At 48.2% G+C, this 14889-nt stretch overlaps 3 protein-coding genes across 3 annotated transcripts; 1 reads left to right on the plus strand and 2 right to left on the minus strand.

Moving 5' to 3' along the window:
• Window positions 1-831: 831 nt before the first annotated feature.
• N7447_004052 (uncharacterized protein) lies at window positions 832-1515 on the plus strand (the record flags this gene model as incomplete). Its single annotated transcript, XM_057228327.1, has 1 exon — window positions 832-1515. The coding sequence occupies one exon, from the start codon at window positions 832-834 to the stop codon at window positions 1513-1515; it is 684 nt and encodes a 227-aa protein (XP_057087668.1).
• Window positions 1516-3495: 1980 nt separating this feature from the next.
• Window positions 3496-5061, minus strand: N7447_004053 (uncharacterized protein; the record flags this gene model as incomplete). Its single annotated transcript, XM_057228328.1, has 1 exon — window positions 3496-5061. The coding sequence occupies one exon, from the start codon at window positions 5059-5061 to the stop codon at window positions 3496-3498; it is 1566 nt and encodes a 521-aa protein (XP_057087669.1).
• A 1234-nt stretch (window positions 5062-6295) lies between these two features.
• On the minus strand, window positions 6296-13817 carry N7447_004054 (type I polyketide synthase; the record flags this gene model as incomplete). The annotated part of the gene is made up of 7 exons (XM_057228329.1): window positions 6296-6447; window positions 6508-11580; window positions 11659-12586; window positions 12649-13011; window positions 13071-13339; window positions 13402-13546; window positions 13608-13817. 7 exons carry the CDS (start codon window positions 13815-13817, stop codon window positions 6296-6298), a joined length of 7140 nt encoding a protein of 2379 aa, XP_057087670.1.
• Between the last annotated feature and the right edge of the window lie 1072 nt (window positions 13818-14889).

Consider the following 14889-nt stretch of genomic DNA (forward strand, 5'->3'; position numbering starts at 1 on the left):
CTCGTCTTGTCTTATCTTGCATTGTACCTTGTAAAAGAAATTGACATTGTAAGGCGACCGACCCCAGTAGCTTAGCGTGGCATCCGGAAGCGGTGCAACTCTATCAGACCAGCTTGTGAATTTCAAGGCACACACTTTGGCTCCCAGTAAACATAGCTCCAGCAGGAATTGTAGCTATGAGAAACAGAACAGCCCCAAACGATGCCACTGGAAGCTGTGCTGTGGACGATTAAGACATGTCTGTCTTTCACAAGCCTGCAATGCCGCATTTCCGGACAACACTACACGTCATCTGAGATTGCGTATCGTACTTTCATCCTAATCCAATGGGGCTAAACGAGTCTCGAGATAACCGAGGTGACCAACTGCTGCGGAGAAGCGTTAGCCACAGCCAATCATTCCCAGTGGCAATAGATTCCGCCGATTAGGCCGTGGAAGGAGTGGGCCTCCGCAGCCTCATGGACTCAAATGAATCAAAAAATTCAAAGTCTATCGATTAAATTTGCACCGGTACATGTTTTCCATTGGCAGCTTGCAGCAGCCCCAGTGATGCGACCGTGTTCTGAACGACACGTGCGGGTTTGTCTGTCCGGCATATGTATGCCATGACTCGCGTAAACACGTCGCAAATGTACCCTGCACTTGCATAAAACAGCATCACTCTTTGTTCCCCTCATGAGGCTCGGCCAACTGGCTATCCAATTTTTAAGGCTGTCTCCGTCCTATAGCCTTTTATAAATAAGCCGTACAGTCCCAACGACTTCTTTAGACAAGAACCTACCCTTGGCCTTGAAAACCCCCTGAGATTCAAGTTGCAATATCTTGGAAACAATGTCTCTTATCAACTCAAGTTCTTTGAATTCAGGAAAGCATGACTCCCCAACTGCCGTTATTGGTGGTAGTCTGGATGGCTTTTTCAAGCACATCCATGCGCTGGCTTCAAGCTCTGAAACCCAAATAGCATCAGCGATGCATAGCGAGATCTCTAAACTGCGCAAAGAAATCAATGTTAGAGATGGAGAGCTAAAGAAAGTCCAAAACGAGGTTCTCGATATCAAGGAAAGAAAAAGAGTCGCTATTGAAGAGATGTTTGCTGCCAACGAGAGCGAAAAGGCAAAACAGAAGGACTTAGCTGCGCAAATCAAATCTCTTTATGCCACTGTCGACGAAAAAGAGGACAATATTAAAGAGTACTCGACAAAATTACGAGGCGCTGAACAGCAGATAGCGGATCTCAAATCGGCTAACTCGCAAAAGGCCGCCAAAGTTTCCCAATCTGCCACACAAATCAACACACTCGAGAACAACTTGAAAGAAAAAGAGAAGACGATTGACAAAATGAAAACCGCTGGCTCGAGCTTGAGATCAATGTTTTCATCGGAGCAGAAGAAGAAGGAGGAGCTAGAAGCTGCTAATGTTACAATGAGCAAAGAACTAAAAGCAGTCAAATCTCGACTTGAAAGATTGGAATCTTTCTTTGTCCAACACTCGGCAGTCGAAGAAAAATCCATGTAAGTCGAACATACTGATTCGCAGATCTCCATGAGCTGACTGCTCGCATCAAAATATAGCTCGATGAAGTTTAAGGATATTTGGAACTTCGCTGCTAGCGAATTATCTGTTTTATTGCAGCAAGATGTCCCAACAGAAGTCTTGAAGGTTTGTCCTCCAACCTGTTTATAATGCTCGTCGCTTACAATACTCTTAAGGAAAAACCCATCTGGGAGAAACTTAGAAAAGCACAGGATATAGTGCTACCACCAAACTTCCCTTTGATTCCTTCCAATTCGCCGGGAGCTAAAGCAATGCGCTTTGCTATGACCTTGGCGGTTCTGTCTAGAGAGATTTGCCGGCACATATTTCAGCCGAGCTACCTTCTTTCAGGGCATACTCGAATTCATGACGCCCTGGCTCACCTTGCAGAAACTGATGGTGAGCAAGAAGCCTTTTGCCGTTGCGTAATTCTCTCCATAGATCCCAATGCCGAAGATGAGGCTCTCCAGGCCGAAATACAAGCTGTGATCGGCAATATGTCATCATATGTGCAGGGACTGCTCTCCGAACCGCAACATGGCTTATTTTGCACGAGCATCAAAAGGATAGTGCAAAGCGCGGTTGAAGTCTGGCTTGAAATTCAACGTTCACAACAAAAATATGCGACTGATTTTGAGTTATTTGATCTTGAGGATGACGAATGGAGCCATTTGCCTCTTGCTGGCGTTAATACAAACGGAGACGACCTTAATCTTCTCACTGTGTTCCCGTGTCTCTCGCTGCTACAGGATGGCGATCATGAACCACTGACCGACATAATCCAACTTCGCAGCTCACAGGCATTGTGCTTGGCAGCGCAGCATGAAGCCACCGAAATGGCAAGATCCGCCATCACTAGAAGATCTTCAACCCGTCCGAGGAGAAAGTCAACCTCTCAAAGCAGCGCAAGCTCAACTGGGAAATCTTTTTTAGGTGGGAATTCAGCCAAGGAATGACTGCTATGCCGTGGAGAATATTTCGTAAACGGCAGTATGATGCAGATGGAAGGATTGATATTTAAGGTATTTTGCCACGGCCTCCATATAGATGGGGCTCTACCTCGGGTCGATGATTGGTGTCCAATGAGATGACTAAACATGCTGTTCTTAATCGCAACGACGAAACCATAAGGTTATCGCAGGACTTGTAACACTTAACTATAAACGGCTACAGGCATATATGTAAAAATGGCACAACTCCACCGGGGCAGCAATCGGTCCTCTTCCCGGATGTCTCCGATACTGTATCCTTGGGGATATGTGTTTTTTTAATAGTAGGGGGGAGGGAGTAGGATAGGGTCCTAGGCTGGGATCCTCATCACAGCATGCGACGCACTCGTCTCGAAAAATGGGGGGCTTAGAATGGCAGCCTTGTGGGCAACAGAGGGCGACCAGGAAAAATGAAGGCATTTAATCATACAACCACGTCGGCCAAAACGATTACGAGCTCGGTGATCTGTGATTTAGCGGATAGATCTTTTTGCTTGTATATTTGAATTTTTACCCTACATCTACTCTCCAGGCTCGTCGGAATCCACTATCAAAATCAAAGCACCCCGCGGATGTGATCTCTCCAGCTTTCTGTCTGCCCAGGAATTGTTAGGTGGCACGCACGGAGACTGTGAGGGAGGGCGCAGTATATAAACATCAACCGATAGACCATCCTGTACTTTTCCGTTTCTCCTTACAGTGCACACATTGATATGCTTTTTACTACGTACCTGGGACACATCCAATGATGTCAAGACATCGCACGAAGTTCCATTTATGTGGCGCTAAGATTCAATAAATTCTATGAAACTTTTTCATTAATGGACTTGGTTCTGGTATAGTGGTATAGACACCAAAACGAGAAGTCGATATATAGCTCATATTAAACAACAAAATGTAGATCGTATCATATGTCATAGTTGGCTCCAAATAAACAAGAAGGCAACATATATCATCTTTCATCTTTCATGAATCATGAATCGAAAATTGGCCCGTAGGCTGGAATCCCTTGTGATTCAAACTCGTAAACAATACTTTGAGTCACCGCAGGGTTGCTTATCACAAACACCGCCTCCGCTCTAAAGTCCTTGAATTGCTGTCGAATGACAGGAAGCATGTCAACACGGCCAACGAGACTGGTATCGAAGATAATCGGGTCTGGGCTCATCTGATGAACGAGATCAAGAACATTCTGGCCATAGGTCTTCACCGGGTCACGTGTCTGCCAAATGACCTTGATCTTGGGTCGGTTTTCGTCGCCGAGGAACCCGAGGCATGGTCCTATCCCGGACCCTGTGGTCACTATTATAATGCGGTCGAAAACACGAAGACCGTATCCGACGCCACGCATCAGCGACCCGCGCTTCCAGAGATGGGTTGGCGGTTTACTGATGGTATCAGCGGTCCAGTCCCCTGCTTTTGACACCACGACAGACCAGCTTCTCTTATGCCCGTGGCCCTTGACAAATGGTTTCTTGCCAGGGGTGTTCTTCTCAGGTGCATTCTCAACAACCGGGATGGGATCTGGAAAGCCGGCAAAACTGTGCCAATCGCGTAAAGGATGCTTGGAGACCTGGACACCCTTCGCGAAGCTGATTTGGGTGAAATCAAAAGATAGTCGTACAGCATGCGTAGACAGTGGCTCTGCCTGCACAGGGACCCTGCGCAAAAGCAGCCATGGATGGGCTATAGCGATGATAGCCGCGATTAAAAGCCAAAATGCAGGAAGAGTAACGAGGAAGTGGCCAAGACTTTCCTGGGCCGCATTACTCGATTCATGGGCAAATATCATGACCAAGGCCACGAAAAGCGCCAGAATCAGCCACGAGGTGAATCGGTGAGTGAGCTCAAAGTAATCATGCATCCTCCTGCGGAAGGTTGGGTATGCCACGACTACCATCACGAAAAGTAGCACAAGAGTGACGTAGGCGACGGCGATTGGTGCGGCCGAGAAGCAGGCATCCGTTACTGAACTGATAGGAATGTTTTGCCAATACATTTGTGACAACACGGCAACAAATCCAATATACCATACCAAAGATGCAGTCCCACAACCACTGTGAACACCACCATAGTGAGCTGCCTTGGCAGCCCTACGACGCAAAGACAGCGGTGCAGTGCGAGGAATCGAACACACCACTCTATAAATAGCATTGACCATCATCGGGTGTCGAGCGAGACCGCAAGCCACCAAGTTGACGGCCGTCGCATCCACGAGTGCGAGGAGCTTCCGATCAGAAATCACCACGTAGAGGAAAACAGCCAGATTTGCGAAAAATACGAAAGTGAAGAGCCGTCGATAAACAGTAAACACTGCATATCTGAAGTGTGCAAACCGCTTCCGTCGAGGCACTGTGGGCTGAGCCTCTAGATCAGTCTCGTCGGGAGACTCGTGGCCATTGGAGGGGACCTCTTTGGCGACCTCCTCTTTGGCGACCTCTTCAGAAAAGATGTCATCAATGATAATCTCATGGTCTGCGACAATGGCCCTGGCCGGGGGTTCCGGCATGGACAGGTTGTTTTTTTCGGCGTCCGCCATTTGCTGGAAGTGAAAAGACGTAAGGGAGAGGAGGGAGCAATGAGATTGGATATAAAACCGGACTGTTTTATTTCATTTTTGTTTATTTTTTTTCGAGTAAGACTAAAGTACACCAAAGGACGCCTTGCACATTTTAGTGCGATAGAGCATTTTCGGGAAATCGCGAAATCGCGAAATCCTACTTTCCCTTCCCTGGCGAAGGAAGTACACAAAGGCTCCACTGTGTGGAGATATCCTATGCTGCACAGAGATACAAATTACGGAGTAAGTCAATGGTCCAGCCCAAGCTCAAGAATCCACCCCTCAGTCTGTAGATCCTTCGAAAACTTTCCATTGGTTATTTTGAAATTTGACAAAATTCCAAGTACCTCGGTCGACGTGAATAGACGAACACCAGCATTGGGAGCCCCCGATACCACCCAAAAATCGACAGTTAATATACATAAGGTGTACTTTCCCCTGGAGCTGGGACCTAGACTTGAGATATGCGAGACCAGGGAGAATCAAAAGCAACAATTGAAGATCGGGATGGCCGGCGGAACCCGTAAAAGCAAGCTAAGCGGGGCTTATCGCCTTGCTTCTGAACCTTAGAAGTGGCATGTACATACTCCGATATGTATGTAATATCCCGTACTATGCCATCCCTGCAGCAATCGAGGCCATAAAAGGGCTAATAGGGCGACGTGTACTTTCCGTACCAAGTCCACGTTCCTTGTTATCATTCCGGAGAGTTCGTGAGAATTCCCCACCCAGTCCCGCTCAACAAGACTCAAAACTCGGTCTTCATGTTGATCAACGTGATCGAGAAATGTCGATCCAGTTCCCCATATGTGAGACTATGAGCTGTCATAGTGGAGCATGGAGCAAGCTGTGGACGAAGCTGCCGCGCTTGGTCCCCTACTTTGTATTATTTTAATAGTATCTTCCATTGCCTGCACGATCCTGCAATCTGCACAACGGGCCCATCCGCCATGCCACATGCGAAGTCCAAGGATAAAACGGGTTATCATGTGAATTGAGACTCGGGACCCACTCGCGGCACGGGCTTACAGACACGGCAAGTCTTGGCAATTTAGTACGTTTGGTAAGTTTCGTAAGTGGAACAGCGTATTGTAAGTAAAAAACACATATACTGAACTATTGAAACTAGCCATAAAAATGAGATGCGCTAAAAAGCAAGATGGAAACACGGTTGAGGATAAGGTCAACTACTCCATATTCATTCGAGAGATCTTCAGCTCGGCACTGAGACAAATGAACTAGTGGAAGCGATTTTTCTCGCTAACGCCTTGGTCGGTTGCGAGCCAAGGAACTCGAACGAGGACAGTTCTGACCCCAATTCACGAGAGACCCAGTTTTGAACGGCAGTAGCTTTGAGGGAATCGACTAAAGGACAGCATTAGTCAACTGAAACAGCATACTGAAATATTATCAACGCAAACGTACCACCCAACGCAGACAACGGTAGATCCGAGTCGATAGCATCCGCGGTTGTAGCCATTGCGTCTGCTAGATATTCACTCAGAGTGTTTAGAACAATCTCAGTTGCAGCATCGAGGGAATCAGCCTCCTTGAGTAAGGTGCTGGTCTGAATAGAATCCTGAGCATCCTCAACAGCGACACAAAGCCGGTGATCAAACTTTCGATCGAGGACCCAGGCCGTAGAACCATTGCTGCGAGACAGAGAGTCGGTCATGCCGGCGATGACCTGAGACGGAAGAGAAAGTTTGCTGTTAATTATCACTCTAAGCAAGGTCTGGAGCTCATGGGTCATGATTTCTGTGCCTTCGAGATGTTTGTATCGGCGGCGACGTTGTTCTGGGTCTTCGGAAATATCACTAAGTCCACTGGCATCTGGCACAAGGCCGATATTAATAGAATAGCCTGGGAGACCATGACTGTGTCGCCATTCCATGAGAGCATCAATGAAACCATTACCCGCAGAATAGTTAGCCTGTCCCATATTACCAATGACACTTGCCACGGAGGACAATGCCACGAAGAAAGTCAAGCTTTTCTTCTCCGAAAACAGATGGTGTAGGTTCAGTGTTCCGCGGATCTTGGACTGTGTGGATTGAGTCCAGTCATCAAAAGTCATGTTCTCGAACATTGCGTCCTGAAAATAAAGTAAGGAATTAGGTAGTGTTAATGGGGAAAACGAGACCAGGGTAATCACCTTCAGAACTGTTGTACACTGAATCACGCCTCCGACTGTCCAATTGTTACTGCGGATCTGGTATGACAGATGGTCAATATCCGCCTGTTGGGAGATGTCACAGCGTAGTACATCTATGCGGCACCCGCGATCGCGAAGGAGATCAAGGGCGAGCTGCTGGGTAGGATGTACGCCGCCAGATCGTCCAAGGAAAACCAAATGGTGGGCCCCAGACTGCACCAAGGTATCAGCAAGCGCAAGGCCTAGATTGCCCAACCCACCTGCTAAGATATATGTGTCTTCCGCTGACAAGCCAGTAAGATCTGGCAGTGGCTGCACAATGGGAACCATTCCAGGGGCCTTAAGATCTATAATAGCTCGGGTGTTGGTTGTTTTGCAGTGTTTTAAAGCTGATTGGAGATCAGAAACAGCGAAGATGGAATAAGCTTCCACGCGGTCCAACATCCGATTCTGCTTCATGAAATTGATCACATGCCGAAGGGAAGCATGGAGGTTGCCGGGCTTCTCTGAGAATGTTTTCTGCAGTCGCGGCGAAGAGAACGTGCAGCCACTGTCAATGAAGCTTTCTGGAAGAGCACTCAGCTTCATATCGGTAGACAGATTAATGTACTGTCCACCTGGGACCAGACACCTCGCAGCATTCCGACCAGGATACCCGCCTAGGAAGCAAATGCTGGCGTCAACTCCACACCCATTTGTCAGCCTAGAAACGCTCGTTTCCATGCCACCGTGAACGCCCAGAATTCGATTCGCCAATACCGGGTATCGAGAACGAAGGCTCTCGGCGGTATCTAGAGAATCAGCTGCCACGATTACTTGCATGTTCATGGCAAGGGCATAATCTATCATGGCCTGGAGAGTTTTATTGATTGACCCAACCAAAAGTACCGATGAGTTTGAGCTGAGACGACCAACTTGGGTGAGAATTTGATAAGCGTTGAGGTATGCCAGAGGAGTTGATATTGCCTTTCTCGGGTCGGTGTTTGAAGGAATTCTGATAATGTCACTTTCCAAGGCCCGAATTGTTGTCGAGAGTCCAGAGTTCGCTGATGCTAACGTCAAAACCTTATCGCCAACAGCCGAGTCGTGCACACCAGATCCAATACGCGTTACTTTTCCAACAATTTCGAACATGGGAAGAGCTGTCTCCGGTGTCTTCCTCTGATCCCCGTGTAAATCAAAGATTGTCGCCATTTCAACCTTGATCTCAGTGTGGTCTGGCCGAAGCTGGTCTTCGGTAAATTTTTGTTCTTCCCAGTGTGCATTGTCTGCATCCTGGAAGCTTAACTCAAGTGGTCTTGGGTCAAGCGTTAGGTCTGAGAGTATGGGCCTGGGGCCATTCAGCAGAGTGTCCATGGCCTCAACCACCGTTGGGGTCTCGAGGACTCGTGGAACTAGCAGTCGACCGTTTGCCAGACGATACTCCAAGTCTGGTCGGCGTGAGCTCTCTTGTGTGGTGAGCTGCATGACTTGGAGAATGCCAGCAGCTAGTCTGAATTTGTCCTGCAAATCGTTCACATCCACCAATAGGTGTGGGATAATAGTGTTCCACTGTTCATTACGAAGTGTTCGCAAAAGGCCACCCGTTGCACCGGATTCAACATTGTCAACGGCCCCCTCGGTCCAGGAAGGCGACACCCAAAGAACGTATTGAGCTCGAATCAAGTCTTGGAGATGTTGCAGATCATTTTCCGTCCAGCCGGATATCCAGGGGCTTCCCAAGTCAAGCAACGAGATCACAGTCTTCCCTGCTAGTGTAGCTACCTGTTCCAATCCAACAGGCACCAGTCTAATGTTATGACCAGCAAAGATCTTCTCGAGTTGCTCAAAGACAGGGAATGAGTTAGAATTGTCTGCTGGACTCAAAACATAGATTTCAGGGTCTGTTGCCCACGAGACTGGTGTCCTGCGCGCGATGATAAACTCGCGGTCTTCGGTCGTACTATAAAGTTCGAGGCCATCGAAGCGCTGCAGCATCTCCACTGCTGAGTCCAAATTTGTTCCTGGAACCCGCATTGCTGCCAAACCTCCGTGTTCAACTATGGTTAGCAGGCAAGACAGGATTACCTGAGTAGAATTGCTATCCCAAAGCGTGGGCTCATCGATCACGACCAAATCATATTTGTCCTGAGCGAGTGACGAGGATGGAAGTTCATCGAGTGCAGCGAGAGGCGTCAGGCGAGTTCCTGGGGGACTGTTCTCTGCGGGGGTGGTACCCACCACCTGGCTATCGGGGCCGCATGAAGCGATAGTGACCTTTCCTAGGCAAGGTCGCTTTCCGACGTTTGGGAGGAACTCTTGGAGATTTTCGATCCAAGAGTTTGATGCATCCGAAGTAGTAATGAGCGCCTTGGCATCCCCGTTGGTATGGCAAAGTCTCTTAATCCAGTCAACTAGCTGGAGACTTTTAGCTTGCGGGGCCGTATTCTTGTTTCCGTGGTGGGTTACGCTGGGGACAAGCGGCGATTCCAAATGCTCATCCCAAACAATCGACGAATATCGGCTCTCCGATGAGGCTTCTTCCTGATTTTGGGAATTGGGATTGAAAGGAAGGCGACCGAGATGAACACCTTCAAACGTAATCCAGGGGTGTGACCAGGAGGGATCCGATGCGATACACTGGGATCGCGATTTTCCATCTCGCCACTTAGTCTCTGTGTGGACAACGAATTTTTCGCCTGTCTGGGGTTGGAACGTATTAGAGATGTAGATATTTTCCACGCCGACAGGGATATTCGCGTCGTTGTTGGAGAGTGCCTCGGAGCAAGACAGAAGGGCAGACTGGAAGAGGCAATCAAGGGTGGTGGGATGGATAAAACTGGATGACTCCTTCTCGAAGGGCATTGATTGTTTGGTGTCTGTAACCACCCCAGATAGCCAGATACGAGGCTCTGAATCGCAGAAGGAAACTCCAGTGATTGTCTGGAAGGCCGGGCCGACGGTGAGTCCTCCTGTTTGAGATAGCCATTCACGTGCTTGTGTGATATCAGCCATTTTTGCGACTGCTTGGGTATTCTTGATGCGCTCCAATGCCACTTCCCAGTTTGAGTTATGCTCGGGACTGTCTCGGTCTTCATATCGTGTAATGAATGCACCGTTCGCGTGTTGGATCCAGCCACCCCCGGACGGAAGTGAGAAAATTCCGAATTTATACCAACCCGGCATGCCTGGATGAGGCGAGACCTGAAGGAGAGTTTCCAAACCTCGTTCTTCGTCAGGAATAACCACTCCTCGCATGAAATTAAGGTCTTGGAATTCTATTCCCTTGATGCTGGCCTGGCCATCAGCTAGCTGCCGCGCTGCCTCGGTAGCCATCACCAACATGCCCGCGGCTGGGAATACAATCGATCCAGCAACAACATGATCGACCATCCAAGGATTCTCCGAGAGCCGCAAGAAGTTTCTCCATCGTGGCTCCAAGGCGTTTTGATAATCCACAGCAGCCCCCAAGATATCATGACGGGGATGCTTACGTTGTCTCAATTGCGATGTCTCTAACGGCTCATGCCAGAAGGACGTTTGGTGATTCCAAGGATAGGAAGGCAAATCAGCAATCACAGTTGGGCTTGTGGTATCGACACAACTGTTGACCGCCACAAGGTCTACTGTATGTCCTGTACTCCAAAGAGACCCAGCAACTTCGAGCGCTGTTTCCAAAGCATTTTTGTTCCGCGAAACCAGTGAATGGTAAGGCAATGATGCCATGTTTGCGTTGATAGATTGCAGAATCTGAGTGACAGGTCCTTTCAAAACGGCGTGTGGGCCGATTTCAACCAACGCGGTCCATTTGATTGGAACCGGCCGTCGGCGAGACTTGATAGACTCGCTCAGGCTTGCGAGTTGTGACACCGCGGCAGTAAACTCTACCGAGCTGACCATGTTACGCACCCAGTATGATCCACCAAGCTCGGTGGGATACACACGCTCTTTGGTGACCGATGAAAGCATGGGGATTGAACCACTGTATCGATCTTCTGGCTTGATACAATCGATGGCGTCACCTACCACTTGAACAAGATCTTCCATGTGAGGGGAATGATACGCCGTATCGATGCGCAATTTTCGAGCAAAGTGACCATCCTGTTGTAGCCTTACTTCAAGCTGATCGATGAAGTTCACATCACCCGAAAGGGTTGTACTGGCTGGACTATTGACACAGGCAACGACAACTGAACGTGGGGGCAGCTCGTCAAGGTATTTCTGTGCGTTCGCTGCCGATATACCAGTAGCAAGCATGCCTCCTCGTCTGTCACTCTGGACAATTTGTTGCGAGAAGAAACCGCGGAACCATGCGACTCGCATCGCATCTTCATGAGAAAGATATCCGGCAGCATATCCGGCGGCTATATGATACACATACGTCAGTTGCTATATACCTTGAGATACTTGTTGCAAGAGAAAAGAACAGGAGATGTTCATACCAATTTCACCGCTAGAGTGACCAACAACTGCGCTGGGATAAACCGACCAACTGGCCAAAATATCGACCAATGCAATCTGCAACGCGCAGGTAATGGGCTGGCTGCGATCGGGTCGGTTGATTTTACTGTCTTTTGCCTCTGCAGTTATCTCATCCACGATATCAAAAGGACATCCCAGGGACGAGAGAATGCCTTGTGATCGTGCCATGCTTTCCCTAAAAGTGGAAATTCTCAAGAGTTCCCGACCCATTCCAGCCCACTGGCCACCCTGACCTGTGAACACAAAGGCAAGTTTCGTTTGAGCTTTGCGACTAGCCCGAGAAAACTTGGGAAGCCCCTTGTCCAAGATGCTCTGTAGCTGGTCTTGTGAGTTAGCAACCGCGAAACTGCGGAATCCCAACTGCGATCGGCGTGTCAGCATTGTATGAGCTAGATCTTTTAGTGAGATCTCCTGCGTGGGGTTTTGTTGACGTTGAAGGAATTTGGTCCAGCTTTGACCGGTCCGTTCAATGCCAGCTTGGTCGAATGTAGAAAACACCACCACACGAGGGGCAGGCTCCCTATCTTCAGCATCGCCCTGAAAGGATCCCGGGGGGCCTTCGACAATTAGGTGTGCATTCGATCCGCCGAATCCAAAGGAGTTGATGCTAGCTCGCCGTGGAAGATGGTCCGGCCAGGGCATTGTTTCGTTGCTCAGTCGTAAACGCCAATCATCGAGCCGGATCTTAGGATTGATCTTTTTGAAGCCGACGTTTGGTACCAACATACCCTTTTCTAAGCACAACACGACTTTGATTAAGCTTGCAACTCCTGCAGCGCCCTCTGTGTGACCAAGATTTGTCTTCACTGAGCCTATATATAATGGCTCATCAGTCGGTGTTCGTGCATGACCCAAAGTCATTCCGACAGCAGACAGCTCCAATGGATCCTATTCATTATCAAGTTAATAAAGTTAATGTGAGTATCCATCAATAGAGTTGTTTTGCTTACCCCTGCCGGAGTTCCAGTGCCATGGGCTTCAAAGTAGGCAGTGTCTCTCATTGAGATACCATGGCGTTCATAAACCGAACGAATCAAGTTGGCTTGTGACGCTGGGCTGGGCAATGTAATTCCAGGGGTACGACCATCCTGGTTGATTCCTGTGCCACGGATGACGGCTCGAATATTATCTCCATCGGCTAATGCGGCGCTGAGAGGTTTCAAAAGCACAGCACCAATGCCCTCTCCCCGACCATATCCATTCGCAGACTCATCAAATGAATGACTTATTCCGTCTGGACTCATCATATGCATGTAGGAGAGTCTTTGTGTAAAATTAGGGTGCAAAATGAGACTAGCTCCAGTTACCAGGGCCTACCACAAGCATGTTTAGTACGTGCCATATGCGGATGGATAAATGTTGCAGTACTCACCATTCCACATTCCCCAGATCGCAAGGATTGCGCTGCTAAGTGGACCGCAGTCAAACTCGAGGAACACGCAGTATCCATCATGATACTCGGGCCTTGGAGATCAAAGAACCACGACAAACGATTTGCCAGCATAGTCCTTCCATTACCGGTAGCCGAGTTGTGAGCCATATCATAGATGTCTCTTGTCGATAATAGCTCATAATCGTTGGTCATTGAGCCGGAGTACACTGCTGTGTTGCTCCCTGGCAGTGTATCTATCGGTATTCCACCTATTTCGCTCATTTTAGCCTGGCTGATTTTCCCATAAATGTTTAGATTTCGCCTGTCTTACTGTTCTCAAATGTTTCATATGCGACTTCGAGCAACAAACGCTGTGCTGGGTCCATTCCCTCCGCCTCTTTGGCTGTGATAGAGAAAAAAGGAGCATCAAATCGTGAAGGATCTTCCTGCAAGAAAAACCCACTATCATGATTGATCTAATCATCCATGACCTTAATGTTAGAATGATAGACCAACGTCTAATTGAGATATTCATACCGCTCCTTTGCGTTCATGGCTGGGGTGATGCCATCCCGAAGCTTCATATCGGCTCGTGGGAACTGTCCCATGTCCAGTGCGTCCGTCGCATAGCATCTGCCAAAAGTTCTCCACGGAGTTTGCTCCTCCAGAGAAGCGACACCCCATTCCAATTACTGCGATTCCCTCCATATCTGCAGTGGCAGAAGTCGTCGTTGGTCGGCCAGGCATCTTGTGGGTATAGAATAACTGAGGACAGGTTTGGACAAGATTCAAAAAGGGGATGCTGCGGGGTATTATAGTCAAATCTATGCCAGCCTCCGTCGTGATTGTAGACCATAAATCTGGGCATGGATCCAGGACGCTAGTGCGGTTAATGCGCGTACAGTCTCGCATATTCACATGCCTATATTACTGGCTATCTAAGCTATCTAAGCGGAACACGCAGTGGAGCCCTCGACACATTCATAATCGCCATGAACGATATGTTTTGTACACCCTTTGCAGTTTAGCTTGACGATCCCCTGTTTCCGAGTTTAGGAACAAATGTCTGGGATATTGATCTGGCTAATGCAGTTGGATCTGGTTCTCCATAGATATCCAGCTCTAATGACAGACCAATCTCACAGTTTGTAGGTTTGCGTCGGCATTCTCGTGAGGAAACGATTACGAAAATGCTGTCAAGTGGAGACTGTTTGATCCATAGATCAACGAACTAGATCGTCAATGCTTCAAAATAGAGATGTGAATTATACTGTGACAACATATTACCAGTATCGGTCACTGTATTTCAAGTCTATTTTCCATCGACCCGCATGGCCTCCACTATATATTTTGACACTAAGCCAATGTTAGTGGCGGGATGTTGCCTATCATTCCCTTTGAATCTTTTTTTTTAAGATTCGCAGTGGAGAATCCACTTTCCCTTCCTAGCACCCCCTATTTGAGAGTTCCACTTTACGGATTCTCCGTCCTTGCATGGATGTATTCTAGAGAATATCAACCTTGCGTGTTTATCTAGAGGGCTAGCTCTTTAGTTCTCATTGTCTTACATTCTCGCGCCTGAGATGATTGGCTATGGTAAATGGGAGAACTGGCATCGCCTGGGCCACCGGATCTTAATCCCGTGAGATCTTCTAGCCTATGGAGCAAATTTTACAATAGAATAGTAATTGACTTTATTGAAGGTAACTAACACTTGCTTGCCCCTCCCTGCACGCAGATCATCCAGAATATTCCGTATATGGAGTACATTTCACCTGCATTTCGGCGATCTTGGAAGCTTTACGGAGTATGGTGTGCA

This window comes from Penicillium robsamsonii (genome assembly GCF_028829455.1).
Source record: "Penicillium robsamsonii strain IBT 29466 chromosome Unknown utg000002l_segment0_segment0, whole genome shotgun sequence".
In the NCBI taxonomy this organism is placed as follows: Eukaryota; Fungi; Ascomycota; class Eurotiomycetes; order Eurotiales; family Aspergillaceae; genus Penicillium; species Penicillium robsamsonii.